At 44.2% G+C, this 25924-nt stretch overlaps 1 protein-coding gene across 1 annotated transcript in view; it reads left to right on the top strand.

Moving 5' to 3' along the window:
• LOC137075801 (uncharacterized) overlaps positions 1 to 25924 on the top strand; it is a 61202-nt gene that overhangs the window by 34845 nt on the left and 433 nt on the right. Inside the window, exons 8-12 of the mRNA XM_067444755.1 lie at positions 1324 to 1591; positions 1671 to 1903; positions 2002 to 2311; positions 2439 to 2566; positions 25819 to 25922. Coding sequence (XP_067300856.1) covers positions 1324 to 1591; positions 1671 to 1903; positions 2002 to 2311; positions 2439 to 2566; positions 25819 to 25922 — 1043 coding nt within the window. The remainder of the gene's footprint in view (positions 1 to 1323; positions 1592 to 1670; positions 1904 to 2001; positions 2312 to 2438; positions 2567 to 25818; positions 25923 to 25924) is intronic.

Below are 25924 nucleotides of genomic sequence, written 5' to 3'. Positions count from 1 at the left end.
AGAAACCACGCCTCCAACAAACCCACACACACAGAAAAGGTGAGACGATGCATTCACCCAATGTGACAGATGTGACTGCACCGTTCAAAATGGTGTGGTGATGGTATTAAGGTATCTGCAGGTTTCACCAAGTCAAATTTAAGACTTTTTAAGACCATTATAAATTAAATTTGTGATCTGTATCGCGCAATAAAAAATACAAAATACATCTCTTGAAAATACACGAGATGTTCGTTCTTGCATGTGTTTCAGATGAAACGTGCATGAGAACGTCATAAAAAAGCTTGCCTGTCACCAGCGCATGCATGAGACGCTTCAAACTTTCATGACGTTCTCATGCACGTTTCATCTGAAACACACGCGAGAACGGACACCTCTTGTATTTTATTCTTGTTTGCTTCTAATTGCTATTACCATATATTATGTTATTGTTTGTATACTGTTGTGAGCATAAAATAAAACGACAGCATCAGACATCCACATGACCAGAGTTTTTCGGTGCGCGCACGTCACGCTTGACGCTTCAAGTTACGTCAAGCGTGAAATCAACCTTCGCATGCACACGTAGATAACTACTGGTCGGATGCGATATATTGTTATTTTTCTTACAAACACTTATCCATTGGGATCGTATGGATTACAGTAGTTATTGCTGTATGTGCTGTTTGATGCCTTAACTCTTAGAAACCCAAATGAGTTTTAATTAGCAGAGATTGTTTATTTATCTGTGTTTCTCTGAGGAAATAAAGTCGTATACATCTCAAATTGCATGAGGGTAAAAGACGAGTAAGCGGTGAGGACATTTCTGCGCGCACTGTATTTTCAGTGTAACAGTTACAGAATACTAGCTAGAGACATGTGGGATCCTACTTAAGATTCATCTGTGGCAAGGAAGAAAAAGAAGAGGAACAAGAGGAGGATGAAGCCAAGCATTAGAAATTAATGTGTTCTAAATCTGTTTTTTTTTTTTTTTTAGTTTTTTTTTTAAAAATTTTAAATAAAGGTTTCTGAGTGATATCAGATTGTATTTGTGTTTTTATTGTACTTAACCCGTAACTACATGAAACAAGAAGGGAACAAGAGCCACTTTAAATTAAAGCCCACACATCCATACTTACCCCGTAACTACACGGATAATTACCCCTTAATTAAAAAATACTAATAATTAAAATAACAAATGATAAATAAATAAAAAAAAACATCCATTTTGTATAACCCTGCTTATTTTTTCTTTCCCGCTTCATCACTTCATCACACCAGACAAAAATGCACAGATAAGTTGTTTTAGCAGTCTAACAGGATATCACGTGTTCTTGACCACAGTGGTGCTTTCTAAAACTGCTCAAAGGCAGAAGTTCAGAGCAATGCAAACCATTTGAAGAAACAATTTCTAATAACCTCACATCTAACTCCAGCAGACTGAATATGTCTTATTATGGCAATATGAACGTTCCCAGGAATCATGACATGGACAGAGAAGATGAAGAAGAGATGAATGTCTATTGTAATGTGGATCCCATAAGCAGTTCAGAAGTCAGGACAGAAACTGCAAACTCCGACACCAAGAGTCACCAAACGCCTCAACACACAGGTACGGAGACTCATTTCATTATAACACAAACATTTGAGTCATTTGAGCAATTAATGATCTTCATATCTGTGGTGTTCAGGAAGTGATACTGTGAGGAACAGAAGCTCCAGAGCAGCTCGAGTGTGTTTGGTGCTGCTGTGTGTTCTTCTGCTGACTGCCGTCATAGTGCTGTGTGTCCACATCCATACAAAGAGTACAAACTACACTGAAGAGACACACCGGCTCCTAACCAACCTCACAGAAGAGAGAGATGAGCTACTGACCAAGATCACCAACCTCACAGAAGAGAGAGATGAGCTACTAACCAAGATCGCAGAAGAGAGAGATGAGCTACTGACCAAGATCGCAGAAGAGAGAGATGAGCAACTAAAACCAAGATCGCAGAAGAGAGAGATGAGCTACTAACCAAGATCACCAACCTCACAGAAGAGAGAGATCAGCTACTAAACAAGATCACAGAAGAGAGAGATGAGCTACTGACCAAGATCACAGAAGAGAGAGATGAGCTACCAACCAAGATCACCAACCTCACAGAAGAGAGAGATAAGCTACCAACCAAGATCACCAACCTAACAAAAGAGAGAGATCAGCAAGAAATCAGGAATACCAACATCACAGAAGACAGAGATCAGCTACTAAGCAAGATCGCTGACCTCACAGAAGAGAGAGACCAGTTAAATAAGGAGAAAAATGAACTCTCAAAAAGTCTTAAAGAAAGGGGTAAACATGAAGTATATTAAAACTAAACAATCAAGTTTTACATGACTTGGATAAATGACTAATTATTAGTTTGTAGATCAGTGTGATGGGAATAAAGTGCTTAAACCTAAACCGGTTGTGTTCACAGATGGATGGACTTACTATAAGTCCAGTCTTTACTTCTTTTCCTCTGAGAAGAAGAGCTGGACCGACAGCAGAAGATACTGTACAGAGAGAAGAGCAGATCTGATCATCATAAACAACAGAGAAGAACAAGTGAGTAAACTCATTTTCTAACTGGATGATAGTTTATAGGAAGGAAATTATTAAATTAAATATTGTTTCATTTTCTCAGAGTTTTGTTAAGAAAATATCTGCTGCTGTTAAAGTCTGGATTGGTCTGACTGACGGTGATGTGGAGGGCAGATGGAAATGGGTTGATGGCAGCACACTGACCTCTGGGTGAGAAAACACTGAATTGAATCCATTATTGACTAATAAATCAACACCAGTATCATATCACACAGAAAGCAAATGCTGGTCTTTAATTTCAGGTTCTGGGCGTCTGGAGAGCCAAATAGTTACCGTGGAGATGAAGATTGTGCTCTAAATGATGTATCAGGATGGTCTGATTATCCATGCAATCATGCTTATCAGTGGATCTGTGAGAAGGTCATTTTAAAATAAGTCAATACATGAACTGCAGGTTTATGTAAAAAAAAAAAAAAAAAACTATGTGTAGGGGATTTGAAATGTCCAGAACACAGGCACTGAAGGGTGGGAGGAGTGATCATTTGTAATGGCTGTTAGGACAGGCGTCTGCTGCTTCTTACAGACTGTCATGAGTAACTGCACGTGTTCAATGTTCAAGAAGAGATGCTGGATATCTTTGTGTGGCTCATGGCATTACAAATAAGAAGCTATTTACTCGTTCAGTAAGTCAGTTCATTCAACTGATGATGACAGAAATGTGGAACATGTTTCTTCAACTTTATGAAGCCAAATAATAATAATAAGTAAGTAAGTATTTTTGTTATATGAAGTTCACATTAAAAACTTTTTGGAAACTCTTAACCATACCTCCATTACTTTTTGCGTTCTTTTTTTCTTTTAAGTGATCTAGTTTTCAGTGTTGCTTTAGTTTTTCATTGATTGGGTTGTTACACCTGTTGTTAATGGTTCATGTGTAATGTATAATGTCACCACAGAGAGTTTGACTAAAACTTTTATAATACAGTTTGACATGTTTTGTTTAGAAAACTGTTTGTATGTCTCACATCAGATAGGATTAGACTATCACTTTTGCAGTATGAATTATTCTATGCATTATTTTGCAGTTCCTAATAAAATTACCAGCCAACTAATGAGCAACTTTTGTTTTTATTTTCTCATCAAAGAACATTTTTATTCATATACAGTTCTTGGTGAAAGTTAAATTTAGACCCTGTGTACAGGTCCACGTGTGTTCATATTTCTTTCTCAGAGCTAGTGAGGTCAGATATTGTCATCTCTCTCTTCTGTCTCATTTATTTCTCTGTCCATTCTTGAGCTTCACTTATTTTCTTCAGGAATGAATCTCCGTCATTCAGAGCTCCTGTAGTAGGTCCGCAGGGAAGAAGCCCAGTTTACGGCCAGTGCTTACTTTCAGATATCCATTTACCTCCTCTCCTTTCTTCACCACAATCTACAAAGCAGAACACAGTTTTAAATCTAAAAAAAAAAAAATCAATCTGTAATCAGTCTATAAATCTGCCTCTTAAATACATTTTGATTTGGTTATTTTACGCTTACTTCAAGAGTTAGCTCACCCACCCCCCAAATTCTACTTGCCAAAACTCAAAATGAATGACATAGCCCCCCTCAAAGGAGCGGCTTCCAGCTTTAATTTCCAGAAATTAAATTTAAGATCTATATCGCACGATAAAAAATACTGGATACATTTCTTGAAAATACAAGAGATGTCCTTTCTCGCGTGTGTTTCAGATGAAACGCTTCAAGCTTTCATGACGTTCTCATGCACGTTTCATCTGAAACACACGCGAGAACGGACACCTCTTGTATTTTATTTTTGTTTGCTTCTAATTGCTATTACCATATATTATGTTATTGTTTGTATACTGTTGTGAGCATAAAATAAAACGACAGCATCAGACATCCACATGACCAGAGTTTTTCGGCGCGCGCACGTCACGCTTGACGCTTCAAGTTACGTCAAGCGTGAAATCAACCTTCGCATGCACACGTAGATAACTACTGGTCGGATGCGATATATTGTTATTTTTCTTACAAACACTTATCCATTGGGATCGTATGGATTACAGTAGTTATTGCTGTATGTGCTGTTTGATGCCTTAACTCTTAGAAACCCAAATGAGTTTTAATTAGCAGAGATTGTTTATTTATCTGTGTTTCTCTGAGGAAATAAAGTCGTATACATCTCAAATTGCATGAGGGTAAAAGACGAGTAAGCGGTGAGGACATTTCTGCGCGCACTGTATTTTTAGTGTAACAGTTACAGAATACTAGCTAGAGACATGTGGGATCCTACTTAAGATTCATCTGTGGCAAGGAACAAAAAGAAGAGGAACAAGAGGAGGATGAAGCCAAGCATGAGAAATTAATGTGTTCTAAATCTGTTTTTTTTTTTAAGTTTTTATTTTTCATTTTTTAAATAAAGGTTTCTGAGTGATATCAGATTGTATTTGTGTTTTTATTGTACTTAACCCGTAACTACATGAAACAAGAGGGGAACAAGAGCCACTTTAAATTAAAGCCCACACATCCATACTTACCCCGTAACTACACGGATAATTACCCCTTAATTAAAAAAATACTTACAGTATAATTTCCCCTTAATTAAAAAATACTTACAGTATAATTACCCCTTAATTAAAAAAATACTTACAGTATAATTTCCCCTTAATTAAAAAATACTTACAGTATAATTACCCCTTAATTAAAAAAATACTTACAGTATAATTACCCCTTAATTAAAAAATACTTACAGTATAAATGATTTGTAAATTTTCCTGATAGTTACCCCTTTATTCCCCCAATATTACATTTTGTTCCCATATACTTACTTTATAGTTACACTATAATTACCAAAAGTTATGCTGTAAATTCACTTTAATTATGCAGTACTTTCCGGGCCGTAATCTACATTTACATTTATGCATTTAGCAGATGCTTTTATCCAAAGCGACTTACAACTCAGGAGAACAGGAAGCGATCCGTGAAGAAGAGGCAACGAAACACAAAAAGTGCCCTAAATACCAAGATTTGTATACCGCTCAGAGTAGCAAAAACCAGAAAAGGGAAGAAGAAAGGAGAGATAGAGGAAGAAAGAGTTTTTTTTTTAAATGTAAGATTAAGTGCTCGTGGAAGAGATGAGTTTTTACCTGTCTTTTGAATGAAGCGAGTGATTCTGTCGTGCGTATGGAGGATGGAAGATCGTTCCACCAACCAGGAACAATGAAAGAAAAAGTTTTAGAGATGCATTTCATGCCTCTCTGTGATGGTACCACAAGCCTTCCCTCATTAGCTGAGCGAAGGCTTCTGGTGGGTGTGTAGACGCGTAGGAGTGAGTCGAAGTATGCTGGTGCTGAGCTTGTGGAAGATCCATAAGCAAGAGTCAGGGCTTTGAATTTGATCCAGGCAGCGAGTGGTAGCCAATGCAGAGAGATGAATAGAGGTGTGACATGAGCCATTTTGGGCTCATTGAAGACAAGACGTGTCGCAGCGTTCTGGATCATTTGCAGTGGTTTGATTGCACAAGATGGAAGTCCAGCCAGAAGCACATTGCAATAGTCAAGTCTAGAAATGACCAGGGCTTGGACAAGAAGCTGTGTTGCATGCTCGGTAAGGCACGGTCTGATTTTCCTGATGTTGTGCAATGCAAACCTGCATGACCGAACTGTCTTTGAGATGTGGTCTTTGAAGGACAGCTGGTCATCAAAGATTACTCCAAGATTTCTGACCAACCCTGAAGGAGTAATCAAAGATGAACATAGCCATGATATGAGAGGCCATGTGCCTGAATGATGGGTCCTAATGATGTAGTGTAAATGGAGAAGAGGAGAGGTCCAAGCACTGAGCCCTAAAGAACCCCCGTGGTCTGTTGATGTGTTTGGGATACCTCTCCTCTCCAGGCAACCTTAAAAGACCTACCTGTGAGATAGGACTCAAACCAGTGGAGAGGAGTCCCTGTGATGCCCAGTGATGAGAGGGTTGACAGAAGAATCTGATGATTCACAGTATCAGGCAGCAGATAGATCAAGGATGGTGAGGACTGATGATTTGGAGGCAGCTTTAGCCAGCCGCAGGGCTTCAGTAACTGACAGTAATGCCGTCTCAGTTGAGTGGCCCTTTTTGAAGCCTGACTGTTTTACGTCCAGTTGATTAGACTGTGAGAGGAAAGATGAGACCTGGTTGAACATAATTCTTTCAACGGTTTCGCAAAGAAGGGTAGGAGAGAAACTGGTCTGTGGTCAATTTTTTTCTGTGAAAAAATTGGCAAGATCGTCTGCAGATAGAGAGTGGGAGGTGGTGGAGGGGGACAGAGGAGAGAGGTGAAAGTTCTGAAAAGTGTGCGTGAGTCTGAGGTGCTGTTGATTTTGTTGTGAAAATATGGGGCGGCAGTGGCTCAGTGGTTCATGTAGATTGTCTACAAACCGAAAGGTTGGTGGTTCGATCCCCGGTTCCACCTGACCAAGTGTCGAAGTGTCCATGAGCAAGACACCTAACCCCAGCATGCTCCCGATGAGCTGGATGGCGCCTTGCATGGCTGACATCGCCGTCGGTGTATGAATGGGTGAATGTGAGGCAAAAATGTAAAGCGCTTTGGATAAAGGCGCTATATAAATGCAGTCCATTTACCATTTACCAAATATGAGGATTTAGTCCTGTGAGAAGGAAATGAGCAAAGATTGGTACTTACTCAGGTCAGATGGTTTGTTTGATTTGCGCCATTTTCTCTCTGCTGCCCTAAGTTTGGTCATGTGTTCACGAAGAACATCAGATAACCAAGGGTTAGAGGGAGTAGCGCGAGCTGGCCTAGAAGACAGAGGGCAGATAGTATCTAAGAGGTTAAAGTGGAACATAAAGCGTCTGAACATAATCTAAAGCGTTACCACAGGAAATAATATTAACCTTTGTCATTTGACAAACTGTAATGTGAGCAACATTTACATTTAATCATTTAGCAGACGCTTTTATCCAAAGCGACTTACAAAAAAAGGGAGAGTAATAGAAGCAACGAAACAAATAAGGCCAACAACCTGTAAGAGCTGTAAGAAATCTCAATTAATTAGCATAGTACACAATTATTATTATTTTAATACAATAGCCACCTACAACAAAATCTCACGTATGCAAAATACAGAACACTGGATTTTGATAGCGATGATAACAACCCATTACACTGCATGAAAAAAGGTGTATCCGGACCCGTATACTCCTGTATACACTGCTGAAATTCGGAAGAATCCAGGAGTATACTGGCCAGATAGGTCAAATTCCCTGGATCGGTATATATCCGTATACATCCGGAATGATACCAAATCGGATGTATGTTGTGGCCGTATACTTCCATGCTACAGCCATTTGTTGCCATGGCAAGTAATCCCATCAGGTTTTTTCAGGAGACATTTTCACACCTCTGAGCAGCTTTGCCTCCCATCCCCTATTGGCCTTTCAAATCAAACTGGATTGGTTGTTCTTTTAAAACCACTCCCAAAACCCAAACTGCTATTGGAGGACAGGGCACATTGAAAACCCAGTAAAGTGATTTTATTGGTTACTTTTAAAACTTAGCCCACCCTAGGCCTTATAGCATAGTGATTTGATTGGTTATAGGTCAGCTATGCAGATATTTCTCAAATATACATACACCATAACCCCCCCCCCCCCCCAAACACACACACACACACAGGAAAAATACACACAAAGAACAATTTAGGAAAATCTGGAATATTTATTAAGGGACATAAAACATTACCAAGAGCATTATAAACAAGCATAAGAACAGAATGGGGGAACAAATACAAGTGAACAAAATGTAATAAGTGTAAAAAAATGTTTAAAAAAAAACAAAAAATAACAAGAGAATTTAAAATGAACAAATAAACCATGCAAATAACGTCTCGGTTACGTATGTAACCCTCGTTCCCTGAAGGAGGGAACGGAGACGTACGTCAGAACTGAACCGACGAATTGGGATCTGCCCTCAGAGACCTATCCACTTCGAGTGTGTAAAAACGAGCCAATCGGAGATTGGCATGTGATCCACACATTCCACGCTCCGCCCCGCAGCGCGGGTATAAATAGGAAGTGGAATGGTAGATCAAATGCTTTTTCAACTGAGGAGCCGAATACGTGACTGGGCTCCTAGCTGAAGCACAGCTCCTGGCGACGGGACGTACGTCTCCATTCCCTCCTTCAGGGAACGAGGGTTACATACGTAACCGAGACGTTCCCTTTCAGTCGGTCACGTTCGACGTACGTCAGAACTGAACCGACGAATTGGGATCCCTTTGGAAAACGCCAGGATGCTGGCCCTTCCAGCGTCCTGCTTGAGCGCACTGGACCGTCTAGTATGGTACGGAAGTCAGGGCTCCAAGCAGGGAGGTCAGTCACTGCTGTTTCTGCAAGACCCACTTAGAGTGACCATAGACCGCTGGGAAGCGTGTTCTTCTCGGGAGAAGGTACGCTGCGGGGCCACGTCCTTCAGGGAAGGAGTGGTGGCGGAATACACATAAGGACTAACCTGGCAGGGTAGTGCAACATATGGCAGTCTCTGGGGTGGTTCCAACCTAATTGTAGGGGGGAAAGAACACGCCCAGAGACGACAGAGCGGGCTCTGTCGAGGAAAAGACACGGGGCTAGCCCGAAGGGTAGCTGATACCGTGGACGTTGCCGTGAGGGAACCACTACATATGGAACCCAGCCTACAACCACGTTCCACAAGCATACGGGTGCAGGCCTAGCGTCAGACGGTCCGCAACGTCTGACACCGCATGGGGTGACGGAGGAGCTCCACAGGGTTAGCCGGTTTCCCGGGGAACACAACTGGAGACAATAAACGCACGTATCCGGCCCAGAGGGCGGGAGTGGCGTTGCAAGCCGACACTTAGAACGGGCACTTAGCGCTCCTGGCCACCAGGGGCGAGGATGCGGGAAGATACCGGCTCTACACGTAAGCTATAAAACCTAGAAAACGTGTTAGGTGTCGCCCAGCCCGCAGCTCTACAAATGTCTGTCAGCGAGGCGCCTTGAGCCAGCGCCCAGGAAGAAGCAACACTCCTAGTGGAGTGTGCTCTTACACCGAACGGGCAAGGCACGTCTTGGGACTGGTAAGCCAAGACTATAGCATCCACTATCCAGTGGGCTAACCTCTGCTTGGAGACAGCCTTTCCCTTCTGCTGGCCTCCGTAACAGACGAAGAGTTGCTCTGAGGTCCGAAAGCTTTGGGTCCGGTCAATGTAAGCGCGAAGAGCGCGGACCGGACACAACAAAGCCAGGGCTGGGTTTGCCTCCTCCGAAGTCAGCGCTTGCAGGTTCACCACCTGGTCCCGGAAGGGAGTGGTAGGAACCTTGGGCACGTATCCGGGCCTGGGTCTCAGGACAACGTGAGAGTTACCAGGCCCGAACTCTAGGCACGATTCGCTGACCGAAAGTGCGTGCAGGTCCCCTACCCTCTTGATTGAGGCCAAAGCAGTCAAGAGCACTGTCTTCATTGACAGGATTTTAATCTCAATGGACTCCAAAGGCTCGAAGGGAGGGCTCTGAAGTGCTCTGAGCACTTGAGCCAAGTCCCAAGAGGGTATCGAGGATGGACGAGGAGGATTTAGTCTCCTCGCACCTCTGAGGAACCTGACGATTAGGTCGTGCTTTCCCACGGACTTACCTTCGACTGCGTCGTGATACGCCGCTATTGCGGCGACGTACACTTTGAGGGTGGAGGGAGACAGCCTTCGCTCCAACCCGTCTTGCTGGAAGGAAAGCACAACACCAATCGAACACCTTCGGGGGTCTTCCCGGCGGGAAGAGCACCACTCAACGAACAGGTTCCACTTCAGTACATAGAGGCGCCTCGTAGAGGGGGCTGAAGAGATGGTATCTACGACTGCTTGTGGTAGTCCATCTAGAACCTCCGCGTCCCGTCCAGGGACCAGACATGAAGATTCCAGAGGTCTGGACGCTGGTGCCATAGAGTGCCCCGTCCCTGAGAAAGAAGGTCCTTCCTCAGGGGAATGGGCCAAGGAGGGGCTGTCGCGAGGAGAGTAAGTTCTGGGAACCAGGTCCGGTTGGGCCAATACGGCGCAACTAACAAGACCTGCTCCTCGTCCTCCCTGACTTTGCACAGGGTCTGTGCAAGAAGGCTCACTGGGGGAAACGCATACTTGCGTAGGTCCCGGGGCCAGCTGTGCGCCAGTGCATCTGTGCCGAGGGTACCCCCGGTCAGGGAATAGTACCACTGGCAATGGGTCGAGTCCGGAGAGGCAAACAGGTCTACCTGTGCGGCTCCAAACTGGTCCCATATCAGCTGGACCGCCTGGGGGTGGAGTCGCCATTCTCCCGGAGGTGCTGGCTGTCGAGAGAGCTCGTCGGCTGTCTGGTTCAGCGCACCAGGGACATGCATGGCCCGAAGCGACCTCAGATGCTTCTGACTCCACAGGAGCAGGTGGCGGGCGAGTTGGAACAGGCGACGGGAGCGTAGACCACCCTGACGGTTGATGTACGCAACGGCCACCGTGCTGTCCGTACGGACCAGTACATGCTTGCCACGTAGCGGCCCCTTGAAGCGGCGCAGCGCCAAGTGTACTGCTAGCAACTCGAGGCAATTGATATGCCAATGCAATTGCGGTTCCGTCCACAGACCTGCATGCCCGTTGTACGTGGCCCCCCAACCCGTGGATGAGGCATCCGTGAACAGCACAGCATGCCTGCACACTTGTTCTAGGGGCACCCCGGCCCGGAGAAACGAAGCGTTGGACCACGGGCTGAAGGTTTGGCGGCAGTAAGGAGTCACTGGGACCCGGTACTGGCCGCTCTGCCACGCCCACCTCGGGACTCGGCCATGAAGCCAGTGTTGGAGCGGTCTCATATGAAGCAATCCGAGCGGCATGACCGCGGCTACGGATGCCATATGCCCCAGGAGCCTCTGAAAAAGTTTCAGTGGGACCGCTGTTCTGCCTTTGAACATATTCAAGCAGTTCAACACCGACCTGACTCGCTCCTCCATGTGGCGCGCAGTCTGGCTGACCGAATCCAGCTCCATACCGAGGTAAGAGATTCTCTGTGTAGGACAGAGCTTGCTCTTCTCTCGGTTGACCCGAAGGCCCAACTGGCTGAGGTGACTGAGCACCATGTCCCTGTGTTCGCACAACTGCTCCCGAGACTGGGCGAGAATGAGCCAGTCGTCGAGATAGTTGAGGATGCGAACGCCGCGTTCTCGGAGTGGAACAATGGCTGCCTCCGCGACCTTCGTAAAGACGCGAGGCGACAGGGACAGCCCGAAGGGCAGGACTTTGTACTGGTATGCCTTCCCCTCGAACGCAAAGCGTAGGAACGGTCTGTGTCGAGGGAGTATAGAGACATGAAAGTACGCGTCCTTCAGGTCGATCGCTGCAAACCAATCCTGGGGACGGATGCATTGAAAAATGCGTTTCTGCGTTAACATCCGGAACGGGAGCTTGTGCAGGGCCCGATTCAGGACGCGCAGGTCCAGGATTGGCCGGAGCCCACCCCCTTTCTTGGGCACGATGAAGTAAGGGCTGTAGAACCCTGTCTTCATCTCGGCTGGAGGAACCGGCTCGATCGCGTCCTTCGCCAGTAGGACCTCGATCTCTGACCGCAAGACTTGAGCATCGCTGCTTCGCACTGAGGTGAAGAGGATGCCCTTGTACTTGGGTGGCCGGCGCGCGAACTGAATCGCGTAGCCGAGTCTGATGGTACGGATGAGCCAACGGGACGGTCGAGGGAGCTGTAGCCACGCTCCCAGGGACCGTACCAGCGGGACCAACGGCACCACAGACATGCCCGGGGTGGGGCAGCGCAACGGAGAGCTCTGGCTCGACTCAGGAGGCCTGGAGGCGGCCCGGAGTGTCGTGCGGGCAGGGAGCGGGTGAGAAGGCCCGGAGGCGTCCTCGGAGCCCGCTCGACTGCTCGCTGCCCGGAGGCAGACAGGTGGGATGCTCAGACCCGACTCGGGAGGCCCGCGGGCGGCCTGGAGTGTTGTCTGAGCTTTCCCGGGAGAGGCAGAGAGTGGGTGAGAAGGCCCGGAGGCGTCCTCGGAGCCCACTCTACTGCCCCCTGGCGAGGGGAGGGGAGGGAGGGAGAGACAAAGCCCGGAGGCGTCGTGAACTGCCCCCCTGACCCTCTTGGGGCCCAGGGGGATAGGAAACTGCTCTTTTTGTGAGTATGTGGGTACCGCCGAGCTCGGGAGAGCTGGCGGCAGATGTACTAGACCAGTCGGGGCCCCCCGGTCCTCCTCCGGGGGGTGTGGGAGGGATGCGGACATCATCTCCCGAAGAGCAGCTCCTGTCCTCCCTGGGCTGCCTGTCTCAGGGCCGCTTCCCCTTGCGCTTGCCGGCAGGCTTAGCGGTCTGGACAGGTTGGGCGCCACCCTTGCGCCCGGCACCCTGCTTGGCCTGTGGAGGCTGCTGCTTTGGCTTGGCAGGGGCGGAGGTGGACGCCGGGGGACGCCCTCGGCGACGATCAGGCGGGGGAGCTGCGGCCGGCGACTGGGTGGAGGCAGCAGCAGGTCGCCGGGGCAGGATGTTCCTGATAGCCTCCGTCTGCTTCTGGGCCACCGAGAACTGCTGGGCAAAGTCCTCGATGGCGTCGCCGAAGAGGCCGGCCTGGCAGATAGAGCGTTCAGGAATCGCACCTTGTCCGCTTCACGCATATCTGCCAGGTTCAGCCACAGGTGGCGTTCCTGGACCACCAGAGTGGACATCGCCCGACCCAGGGAGCGTGCAGTGACTTTCGTCGCTCGGAGAGCGAGGTCCGTCGCCGCACGCAGTTCCTGCATAACGCCCTGGTCGGAACTTCCCTCGTGCAGTTCCATGAGCGCTTTGGCCTGGTAGACCTGCAGGAGCGCCATGGCATGCAAAGCCGATGCGGCTTCTCCACAGGCTGTGTAAGCCTTGCCGGTTAGCCCGGACGAGAACTTACACGCCCGGGAGGGGAGACGCGGGGCACCATGCCAGTCCGCAGCGGTCTTGGGACACAGATGCATCGCCACTGACCGCTCGACCGGAGGGATTCCCACGTAACCCTTCACCGCACCGCCATCGAGGGAGGTGAGGACGGAGGAGTCCGTCGATCGCGAGCGAGCGCTATACGGCGCTGCCCACGACTTCAAGATCTCCTGATGCACTTCCGGGAAGAAAGGCACCGGGGCGGGGCGCTGAGAACCAGCACGGGCCGTCCCGAGAAACCAATCGTCCAGCCGCGAAGGTTCGGGACACGGTGGAGGGTTCCACTCGAGCCCTTCGCTTGCGGCGGCCCGGGAAAGCATAGCCGTAAGCTCTGGGTCAGACTCGGGCAACGCTGTCACACCCGAAGGGGGCAGCGCAGCCGAATCCTCATCCTCAGAGCCCATTAGCTCGTCCCCCGATGCAGCGACCGACATCCTGTCTTCCGCCGGAGCCCCGAAGGAAACGGCTGGCACTCCACGTGAGAGGTCAGCACGCTCCTCCGGAAACTCCACCGGCGCAGCGGAGGGGGGAGGGGCCCGAGGAGCCATATGACCCGGCGGGTTTGCCCTGACCGTCACCCTCAGGTCCCCACCCAAGTCATCAGCCAGAGTAGCAGCCCTCTGCTTAGGCGCAGAAGGACCGCTAGACCGGGGGATGCGCGAGGGTGCTCCACCTGCCTTGAGGTATTGGAGTCTGGACCGCAACACTGCGATGGTCATGTTCCCGCAGTGGGAACATGAGTCATTCACGAACGCAGCCTCCGCGTGCTGAGTGCCCAGACACGAGAGACAACGAACGTGACTGTCAAGCGGGGACAGAAAGCGACCGCAACCAGAAACACACGGTTTGAATGACATCTTGAAAAAGACGCAGGGTCAAACCGTGTTGCTCTTTTAGGATGGAAACTGCTCTTTTAGTTTGTGCTGAAGCACTCAGGGAGATGACCGCGGTCAGCACGCAGTCCACAGTGCAAGCCTGCGTGTGACACTCAAATGTTTTTCAGGAAAACGCCCAGCGAACCAACAGTTTGGAAGCTCTTTTTTGAATGCAAGCGATTGCAACAATATACGGTCACTCGCTGAGAAGCGCTATGACACCCACACTGGCAGTTCCTCCTTTTCTCCAAGACTCAGCTTGTCTTTAACACTCTTCGTGGAAACAGTACTGAACTGTTCGGCTCCGAAGTTGAAAGCATTTGATCTACCATTCCACTTCCTATTTATACCCGCGCTGCGGGGCGGAGCGTGGAATGTGTGGATCACATGCCAATCTCCGATTGGCTCGTTTTTACACACTCGAAGTGGATAGGTCTCTGAGGGCAGATCCCAATTCGTCGGTTCAGTTCTGACGTACGTCGAACGTGACCGACTGAAAGGGAACTATATAAAATAAACATAAGTTAAAATGAAAGGGTAAAAAAGGCATGAAAAAAAATTAAAACAACATATTTAATAGTTGGCAATATAAAGGAATAAATACACAGTGTATCTAAAAAGTAACATTATAAAATGAGATAATGCAACAATGTAAACATTATAAAATGAGAACCAGAATGTAGAATGTTAAAAAAGGTTATATAATATACATAAATGTTCTAATTAAACAATAAAAATAAGTGGGGCGAAAAAAACTTCCAAAGAGCATTGTAAACATATATTATAAAATGAATGAAAAAAAAAACAAGTGAGCAAATACTATTTAAAACATAAACATTATAAAATGAGAACCAGAATGTTAAAAAAAATGTATATTATATACATAAATATTCCAAATAAAAATAAAAAATTCCAAAGAACATTGTAAACATACATTAAAATGAATGGTGGTGGGGCAGAGCTAAATGTATTTAAAAGGACAGCGATGTAAAGGAATAAATTGCAGTGTATATAAAAAGGAACATTGTATAATTAACAATATAAAATGAGAAACAGAAATAAAAGAAAAAATGCATATAATATATGCAAATGTTCCAAGTAAACAATATACATAAGTGAAAAAATTTCCAAAGAGCCTTGTAAAAATACATTAAAATGATGCACTGGTGATGTGACGTGTAGTGTGGGTGAGACTCTAGTCTGGTTCATAGCACTTGGCAGAGCGCAGAGAACCGTGGTCCTTTTGGTGGAGACCTCACCATCCACACTGGCCTTCTATCAAAATTCTCATCAGACATTTGCTCTATTGTTGCGGTCTCTCACAGGTCTCTTTCTGCGTTGGTATGTACAACCCTGGACCTGGTCTCCAGCAACTGCAAAACATAACAGTCATTTAACCACTAAAACACAGACTGTGTTTACATGTGCAACAATAATGCAACTATGTATTCTAAGAGTAAGGTCTTAATCACTGGAAGATGTTTACATGACATGAGCAGAACTCTTCACTCCAGTTTACATGCAATTTGCATTATTCACTTATGAGTATGGTTATGTCACACTCAGATTTGATCAAAGTATTGGGTTTACATGAGGTAAAGTTTAATCACAATATTGACAAAATCAATCTCCTAAAGAGAAAATAAATGCTTAGCAAGTTTCTTAAATTACCCTTCTCTTTCTTTGACGGTTCTTTGCCATGTTCTTCATAGTGTGTCTTTTTTTGGGCCTTTTCAGGCTGAGCCAAAGAAAACTTCCTCCACGGTGTCTCAATATGTCTTGCAACCTGCTAAATAAATCATGAATAATTGTAATACCAATAAAAGTAAGCAAAACAGAGCACACAGGGTAAATATTAATATAAAATTAGATAAAAATAAAAAAAAATCTTTAAGATTACCTTTTACACGTTCAGGGTCAACATCTGTAAAAGTTGTCCTTAATTCTTCAAAGGAAAAATGGTCAAAGCGAGGTTGTGTGATGACTATTCTGGGGGAAAAAGTTGCAGTTATAATTAATGAAATTCGGTTTTGGCATTTCAAATCCATATGACGTTAGAAGTAGGTTAACCTAACATTTACAGTAGGCTATACAATAAGCAGTCTTACCCAGTTTGTGGATCATATTTGTGCGGGCTGTTCTCTGAATTGTGGAGGTGCCTTACAGATTCCTGTAAAGTTTGAAATTAAAATGTGTTTAAACGGATTCACAATCTGCAAGAACCACAACATTTTCAAGTTTGAAAAAGATGGCCATCAAAGTAACCGCTGGAGACAAAACACATAACGCTATAAGGCTAACGTTAATTGTAAGCCAACTTTGGTTTACAGACATATTATATAACAATAACTGAACTTTTAATGTCACAGTGTTGTTAGGCTCTTCCTGTAGTCCGTGCTGCTCATACTATTGCTCGAGAGAATAAAGTTGCTGGAGAGGCTCTTGGAGAAGATCAGTCCGTTCATGCTGTGCAGATATTAAAGTAGTAAGCTGACGAGATATAGCATTCTGGCCGGAGATCAGCTGCTTCATCAAGGCATTCACAGTAACTGGGCTGAGCCTGCGTGTCCTCCTCTGTTCAGTGGAGTAGAAAAACTAAGGTTCCTTTTACTCGCCATATTAAATCTGTCGAAAATGATCGATTCCAAATCTCAACCAAACACCACAAAAAACAATCCGTTCTCTGTACTTCCGCAAACAATGCTAAGGTTTTAACTTTCACGCGATTGAATCGATACACTAACCTTATTGGATGCGCCTCCATCGTCACCTTTATTGTGAGTGGTTGATTTCAAACCTCAAACGCCCCCTTTTTGGCGCGTGTTGTTGCTTGCTAATCACCACTCAAACCACGCCCTCGGTATGACGCGTCACAGGTGTATATTTAATTTGGTAAAAGAATATGATGCTGGACATAATTATCTATCAACATGGAAGGACAACCACCTGTTGATAATAATACGAGAGAGAGAGAGAGAGAGAGAGAGCGAGAGCGAGAGCGAGAGCGAGAGCGGCGGTTTTGCGACCACTGCAACGAGAATGTTTCACATGCATATTTTTATCTTCACAAAAACTGAGTGCATGTGATGAACTTCATCCAGCCGAAATGAGACCTGTGGACTGGGATGATGCTGGTATTCATTTGGGTAAGTTATTGAAATTTTTTTTAAAATGTAAAACCAAATGACAAGTAAAATAAGATAGTGCTCATCAGCAGTTGGTTTATATATTTACTGATGTCGTGCAACATTACACTGATGTTCATGTATTTGTCCATGATCTGCTTTGGTTAGAGTTGACACACAGTAGTGATTTGCTTGTTTTCAGAATGTAGTAAGTTTGTGTTTTTTCCAGTATAGGCATAAGTCTTGTTAATACATTGTAACTTTTATTTATTACAAATTTGGTCATAGCTGTATTTGCTGAACATTAATGAATGATGGGCCATTCATAACAATAACTAAAGTTATTTGGATAAACCCTTACGAATGGCCCATTAACATTTCTATGGCCCATCATGACCTGTACACATGATGTATTGTAAAGTGCATGATATGTGATTCTAAGGGATTTTAGTAAAAAGCTGCTAACTTTAAGATAATGCTAGACAAATGCATAGCTCCAGCCATTAACCAATTGGTGTTGTGATGTTTCACTGTTTAAACTAAATCTTTGTATTTAGCTTGTGTATGTAAATTTGTGTGTAGCTAAAATCATTGTATTGTTCTTTAATTCTTACAGAGGACACTGAAGTCCAAGAGAAAGTTGATTTCTGCATATTTGAAGACACCATGCATTTACATGAGAACCAAGATTCAGCAGATCTTCTTGATTTATCCATTACTGAAGGCAAGGCTCCTTACATTTAAATTAATGCACACAGACAGATGTGCACCGATAGATGTGTAGGCTATTATGTTACACTTCTATTAATTGTTTTTATTTTTTTCATACAAATGTATTTTTTTTTTAGAAGAAGAAGAAGAACGCAATGAGCTGCTCAGGCTTTCCTTGGAGCTCAGTGAAACATCTTCAGATGATGACAGTGACCATGAAGAGCAACACATCTTTACAGATGGTCAGCACAGTAAACATTTGGATTTTAAAGATGACAAACCTGAAGAAGATAATTGCAATAGAGACAGCTCTGCTTAATTACTTGTAAAGCTATTAGCAATAATGCTTTTAACCTGGCAAGCATTGTTCAACATTTCAGACAATGCCATCACTGCACTGCTGCTATGCCTCAGACAAATGATGGCTCATTGGAAATATTCTGTGTTGATTGGTGTCTCCTCTGGGTTTGCCACTGTGGCCTCTGGCTTACTCAGTAGGGGACACTAAAACTATAACACTAAATTTATGATCAAAGTTATTCAACTAAATATACAAATAAAATTAATTAATTAGGTCTAATTTAATTCTATAAACTTTAATATTGATCTGCCAACATTGTTGACCCTACAGCCAACTAAAATCTTGTTGCAATACTGTCTCGTTTGACACTGTGAAGTAACTTTGAAACAATCGTCATTGTAAAACCGCTATATAAATAAAGTTGTTTGATTATTGCAATTTGCTGGTATGATTTCCAAGATTTTATATTAACTAAGAAAATATACCAGTACAACAACTTCTCTGAATATGCTGTTTGTCCAAAAAGATGATAAGCTTCAATGGCAAGGAATATCTGTACCCCAAACAAACCTATTGTTACAAGAAAGTAACTCGGTCATTAGAGATCTTGGTAAAAAAGACCTGGGTTTTTTAAAAAGAGAGGCGTGTAGACCAATACAAATTCTTGGACGAACCAGTCCTAGACCCAAATGCAGAGCTGCATGCTGGAGTCATTAAGAGATTTCTTATAATCAGTGTTAAAAACAACAAAATACGCCATGTTGTTGCAAAGGTTTCGTGGTTGCACCCTCATCCAGACAGATGTTTCTTTGGGAACCCTGTGGAGGTATGGAACATAAACTCATTGTGCAGGAGCGTTCCTACCTGTGGAACGTATATTGCAGGGAGATGTGTACTAAGTACGTACATTGTGTAGTTAAGTCAGACAAAAGAAAAGGTATCAGTCATAATTCCCATTTGCACAATGTTTGAGATTGAGCCCCATGCGCTTTCCAACGACCTTCTTTTTATTCATTAAGTTTTATTTTGAGCAAATCTGTTTTTTGTGTGTGTTTTTAAAGCTATTTTTTCATTTTCACATTTAAATTCCTTTTTATGTACATTCCTTTTTATTAAATGTTATTAACTGCATTTTGTAAAACTTCACAATAAATGTGTGCTATTCTAAAATGGTTGTTTAATTTTCCAATTTGTTCCATTTAGTTCCTTAATTTTAATACTCTGTTTTTGTGACTATATGTTCGGGGTGTTCTCAATCTCCCCTGTCCTCCCCTGCCACCCCTCCCTCTGAGAACAGCCAGCACCTTAGTGTCATTAACATATGAAAGGCCTTCTTCACACTTAACAGTCACCAGTCCTAGCACCCAGCAGTGTTTCAGCTGTATATTTCCGTGAAATTTCACGGATGCCTGTATATGTCCGCATATGTGAGGTTTCCGGGTGTATCTTGAAATATACTGTTCCGTGTTACTCTGATCCGCTTTTTCCCACATACGGTAAACCTCAAATTACACAGGAGTTTACCATGCCCGGATCATGCCGTATTCCAGGGTTTTCATGCAGTGTTAGGACTAAGGCTGTTGCCCCAACTGTTGTCGTTAATGCAGATTCAGTGGCCCAATGGGTTGGTTTTGTATTGCATTCTAGCTAAACACGCAGCAATAGCCATCTACAACAAAAACTCACGTACGCAAAATACAGAACACTGGATTTTGATAGCTATGATAACTATGTAACATACCCGCCTGAAGGCACAAATCTGGATGAGAAACGTAGATATGATCCAGGAGTGTGCGCTTTTTGGTCGTTGCTGTGGTGATCAGTAAGTGCTATTCTGTATTGGTCAGGTGCAATTGGAAAAGATGTGTCTTAAGATGTTTTTTAAAAATGGCTACAGACTCGGCAGCACGAATTGAGATGGGCAGGTCATTCCACCAGGTGGGAACGGTCCAGGAATATGTCCGTGAGAGTGATTTCATGCCTCTTTGGGATGGAACCACGAGGCGCCGCTCGCTCGCAGAACGCAAGCTTCTGAAAGGTGTGTAAGTCTGAACAAGTGAGTTTAGGTATATTGGTGCAGAGCCAGTGGTTGTTTTGTAGGCGAGAACTAGTGCCTTGAATTTGATGCAAGCAGCCATTGGCAACCAGTGCAGTCTGATGAAGAGAGGCGTAACATGCGCTCTCTTCGGCTCATTAAAGACCACTCTCGCCGCTGCATTCTGGATCAGCTGCAAGGGTTTGATAGTGCATGCTGGAAGCCCAGCCAGAAGAGCATTACAATAGTCCAGTCTGGAGAGAAAAAGAGCTTGAACCAGGAGTTGTGCAGCCTGTTCTGATAGGAAGGGTCTAATCTTTCTAATGTTGTATAAAGCAAATCTGCAGGACCGGGCTGTTGCAGTAATGTGGTCAGTGAAGTTTAACTGGTCATCAATCACAACTCCAAGGTTCCTGGCTGTCCTTGATGGAGATATGGTCGATGAACCAAGCTGAATGGAGAAATTTTGATGAAGTGCTGGGTTGGTTGAGAAAACAAGTAATTCTGTCTTTGCAAAATTGAGTTTAAGATGATGCTCCTTCATCCAGTCAGAAATGTCTGTCAGACAGGCAGCAATACGAACACTGACTGTAGGATTATCTGGTTAAAATGAGAAGTAGAGTTGAGTGTCATCAGCATAGCAGTGATAGGAGAAGCCGTGTTTCTGAATGACAGAACCTAATGATGACATGTAGATGGAGAAGAGAAGTGGTCCAAGGACTGAGCCCTGGGGAACCCCAGTAGCTAGATGATGTGACTTAGACACTACACCTCTCCAGGACACCCTGTAGGACCTACCAGAGAGGTAAGACCTGAACCACTGGAGAGCAGTTCCTGAGATTCCCGTCTTCTTAAGTGTTGACAGGAAGATCTGGTGGTTAACTGTGTCAAAAGCAGCAGACAGATCCAGCAGAATGAGCACTGAGGATTTGGAAGCTGCTTTTACCAGTCTCAGTGCCTCAGTTACCGAGAGCAAGGCAGTCTCAGTCGAATGGCCGCTTTTGAAGCCGGATTCGTTGTTGTCTAGGAGGTTGTCCCGTTCAAGAAACATAGAGAGTTGATTGATCCCAACTCGCTCAAGGGTCTTTGCAATGAAAGGTAGTTTTCTAAAAGTGCTGGATTCAGAGAGGGTTTCTTAAGCAGTGGGGTTACCCGAGCCTGCTTAAATGCTGTGGGAAAGGTTCCCGTGTGAAGAGAAGTGTTGACAATGTGAGTGAGTGCAGGAGTGATTGCAGAAGAAATGGCCTGAAGGAGGTGAGTGGGTATAGGATCAAGTGGACAGGTAGTAGGGTGATTGGAAATTTTAGTTTAGAGTTTAGAAATATCTGCCTCGGAGAGCGGAGAGAAGGATGGAAGCGTGTTAGTGTTAGTTGTTGAGATGTGCGTGTCAGTTTGTGGTGAGGAGAACTGGTTGCTGATGAGAGATGTTTTGTTTGTGAAAAATGATGCAAAGTCATCAGCTGTAAGAGTTGATGAAGGAGGGGGAGGAGGAGGACAAAGGAGAGAGGAGAATGTTTTAAAGAGTTTGCGAAAGTCAGAGCAATTGTTGATTTTGTTGTGGTAGTATGTTGTTTTAGCAGTGGAGACATTTGTAGAGAAAGAAGAGAGAAGAGACTGATACAAGGTAAGGTCAGTATAGTTTTTAGATTTCTGCCATTTGCTCTCTGCCGCCCTGAGTCCAGAGCGATGTTCACGGAGAACATCAGACAGCCAGGGGCAGATGGGGTGGGGCGGGCTGGTCTGGATGAAAGGGGGCAAAAACTGTCTAAGGAGGATGTTAGAGTGGAGCAAAGAGTGTCGGTAGCACTGTTAGCATCCAGTGCTGAGAACTGAGCAGATGGAGGGAGTGAAGATGAAACCATAGTGGATAAGCGAGAGGGAGAGAGGGAGCGTAGATTACGCCGAAAGGTAATCTGTGTAGGAGTACGTGTTGTATCAGGAGTCAGTATGATGTTAAGAGTGATGAGAAAGTGGTCTGAGATGTGTAATGGAGTAACTAAAGTGTTGTCCGTGGAGCAGTTGCGTGTGTAGACGAGGTCTAATTGGTTACCTGATCTGTGGGTAGCCGAAGTAGATACTAACTTAAGGTCAAATGAAGTCAGTAGAGTGCTGAAGTCTGTGGCTAGGTGTTTATCAAGATGGATGTTGAAGTCACCAAGCAGAATCAGTGGAGTGCCATCCTCAGGGAAGCTAGAAAGTAACACATCCAACTCCTCCACAAAGTTACCGAGGTGACCTGGAGGACGATAGACCACTACCACATGGATTTTAACAGGGTGAGTAATAGTGATTGAGTGTAATTCAAATAAACTGGCCGGTAGAGATGGTAAGGGATCAAATTTCCAATCATTTGAGATAAGCAAACCAGTACCCCCACCCCTCCCAATAGGCCGAGGAGTGTGTGAAAAAGTTAAATTGGTTGAGAGGGCTGCAGGAGTGGCAGTGTCCTCTGGTTAGATCCAGGTCTCAGTTAGGGCCATGAAGCTGAGCTGAGAATGAGTCCCAATAGATGAAATAAAGTCTGCTTTGTTTACAGCAGACTGGCAATTCCAGAGACCAATTGGAATAGAGAGTAGCAGAGGATGTTAGGATATAGCGCAAATTATTAGGATTGCGGCATCTTGTGCGTACAGAGCGTGATTTACGAGTGCTAGTAGTAATAGTTGAGATTTGAAAGCACATGGTGAATACAGATCAGAGAAAAGGCCAGATAGGAATTAGAAAAGAACCGAACACAAATAATAAAAAAGGAAGATGATACTCAAGTGACTTGCCGGGGTCCTTGCTCGGGAGGAGTTGCACAGGGAAGAGTTGAAGTCTTTACACTCGTTGGTCTTGCACAGGGAAGAGTTGAAGTCTTTACACTCGTTGGTCTTCACACAAGGAGGGCTTCACACTGCCGCTTCCGCGGACTATCACGCTATTTATACTCACCTGAGTATCGTTATTGAAAGCAGCTGGGAACGCCCCCCAATAAACTCACTCACAACATGGCAATGACCAAACAAATGCTAACTCAACAAATGCTAACTCCCACACACACCACGAGAATACACCAAAACTAATAATACACACCACTGCACTACACAGACACACTTATCCAACAACAAATGAACAAACAATCAAATGAGAAAAGTTACAAACACTTACAGAGTAGTTGTCTATCAGTCAATCAATGCTTCACCTCAGCTACATGGAGTTTCCAATTGTTACTTTACTAGCATCTTGCATTAGATCTAGACAACACAGGGGATATTATCATAATGTTATCTTACTCAGAAACTTTCAATTTAATCTGAAATGGGTTCGACAGTAAATAAGTGGATAAATCACTGCTTGCAGGAATACGGTTGAAATCGGCCCTTTCTTCAGTATCAGACGCTGAGCGAATCCTGCTTGATTTTGTCTCAGGTTAGAAAAACTCTCCGTGGTGAAATGGGCCGAGCAAACTAACAACTTTGAATTAAATTGTTGCTGTAGCCGATTGTAAATAAACATCAACCATGATCGTTGACATTGTTTATCTGTGGGAAGGCTATGAAAAGTCCTGCACAGCCTGGAACATGACATCTGTGATGATCTGTCGTTTTCGCTTTCGTCACGTGACGCTTGTTTATCTGCTGAACTCCCGACGGCTGCGCATTGCAGAGCTCCGCCTGAAAATGAACATTGGCACAAATGTTGGGGTACATATTAAGGATCTCAGCGATTGCGTCACAGTTGCTGTTATGTTGAAAATAGCCTGTTTTTCCGTGATGTTTTTAATAAACAAGATTTACATATGAAGGAGGAGGCAATGATGTTTGAGACTCACTGTATGTGATGTCCATGTACTGAACTCTTGTTATTTAACTATGGCAAGGTTAATTCAATTTTTCATTCTAGGGCACCTTTAATCATATTTAATTTATAATGATATTCTTCTAATATGACGGCAACTGTATTTTTTGCTATGCCACTGAACTATAGTTGTGCAGGGAAACCTTGAAGCGATTTGAGATCTCCTACTCAAACAAAACTGGAATTTGGCAAAGTCAAGAGATTCATAGTCAAGAGTTCAAAGCAAATAAACATTACTTAGCCCCATTAGAATCTTTTATGTAAAATATCTTCTTCAGGACAAAATAAAATAACTAATGCTAAATAAATAATAAAAAAACATCCATTTTGTATAACCCTGCTTATTTTTTCTTTCTCGCTTCATCATTTTGTTAAAATTATTCATGCAAGGGGTGTGTAAACTTTTGAGCACGACTATACATCTAAACACCAGACAAAAATGCAAAGATAAGTTGTTTTAGCAGTCTAACAGGATATCACACATTCTTGATCACACTGGTGCTTTCTAAAACTGCTCAAAAGCAGAAGTTTAGAGCAATGCAAACCACTTGAAGAAACAATTTCTAATAACCTCATATCTAACTCCAGCAGACTGAATATGTCTTATTATGGCAATATGAACGTTCCCAGGAATCATGACATGGACAGAGAAGATGAAGAAGAGATGAATATCTATTGTAATGTGGATCCCATAAGCAGATCAGAAGTCAGGACAGAAATCGAGAACTCCGACACCAAGAGTCACCAAACGCCTCAACACACAGGTACTGAGACTCTTTTCATTATAACACACACATTTGAGTCATTTGAGCAATTAATGATCTTCATATCTGTGGTGTTCAGGAAGTGATACTGTGAGGAACAGAATCTCCAGAGCAGCTCGAGTGTGTTTGGTGCTGCTGTGTGTTTTTCTGCTGACTGCCGTCATAGTGCTGTGTGTCCACATCCATACAAAGAGTACAAACTACACTGAAGAGACACACCGGCTACTAACCAACCTCACGGAAGAGATAGATGAGCTACTAACCGAGATCGCTGACCTCACAGAAGAGAGAGATCAGTTAAATAAGGAGAAAAATGAACTGTCAAAAAGTCTTCTGGAAAGGGGTAAACATGAAGTATATTAAAACTAAACAATCAAGTTTTTTACAGGATACGTGACTAATTATTAGTTTGTAGATCAGTGTGATGGGAATAAAGTGCTTAAACCTAAACTGGTTGTGTTCACAGATGTATGGATTTACTATAAGTCCAGTCTTTACTTCTTTTCCTCTGAGAAGAAGAGCTGGACCGACAGCGGAAGATACTGTACAGAGAGAAGAGCAGATCTGATCATCATGGACAACAGAGAAGAACAAGTGAGTAAACTCATTTTCTAACTGGATGATAGTTTATAGGAAGGAAATTATTAAATTAAATATTGTTTCATTTTCTCAGGGTTTTGTTAAGAACATATCTGATGATGTTTTCTGGATTGGTCTGACTGACGGTGATGTGGAGGGCAGATGGGAATGGGTTGATGGCAGCACACTGACCTCTGGGT

Source organism: Pseudorasbora parva, chromosome 5 (genome assembly GCF_024679245.1).
Source record: "Pseudorasbora parva isolate DD20220531a chromosome 5, ASM2467924v1, whole genome shotgun sequence".
In the NCBI taxonomy this organism is placed as follows: Eukaryota; Metazoa; Chordata; class Actinopteri; order Cypriniformes; family Gobionidae; genus Pseudorasbora; species Pseudorasbora parva.
The sequence above is the reverse complement of the archived record's forward strand: the minus strand, read 5'-3'. Positions and strand labels throughout refer to the sequence as shown.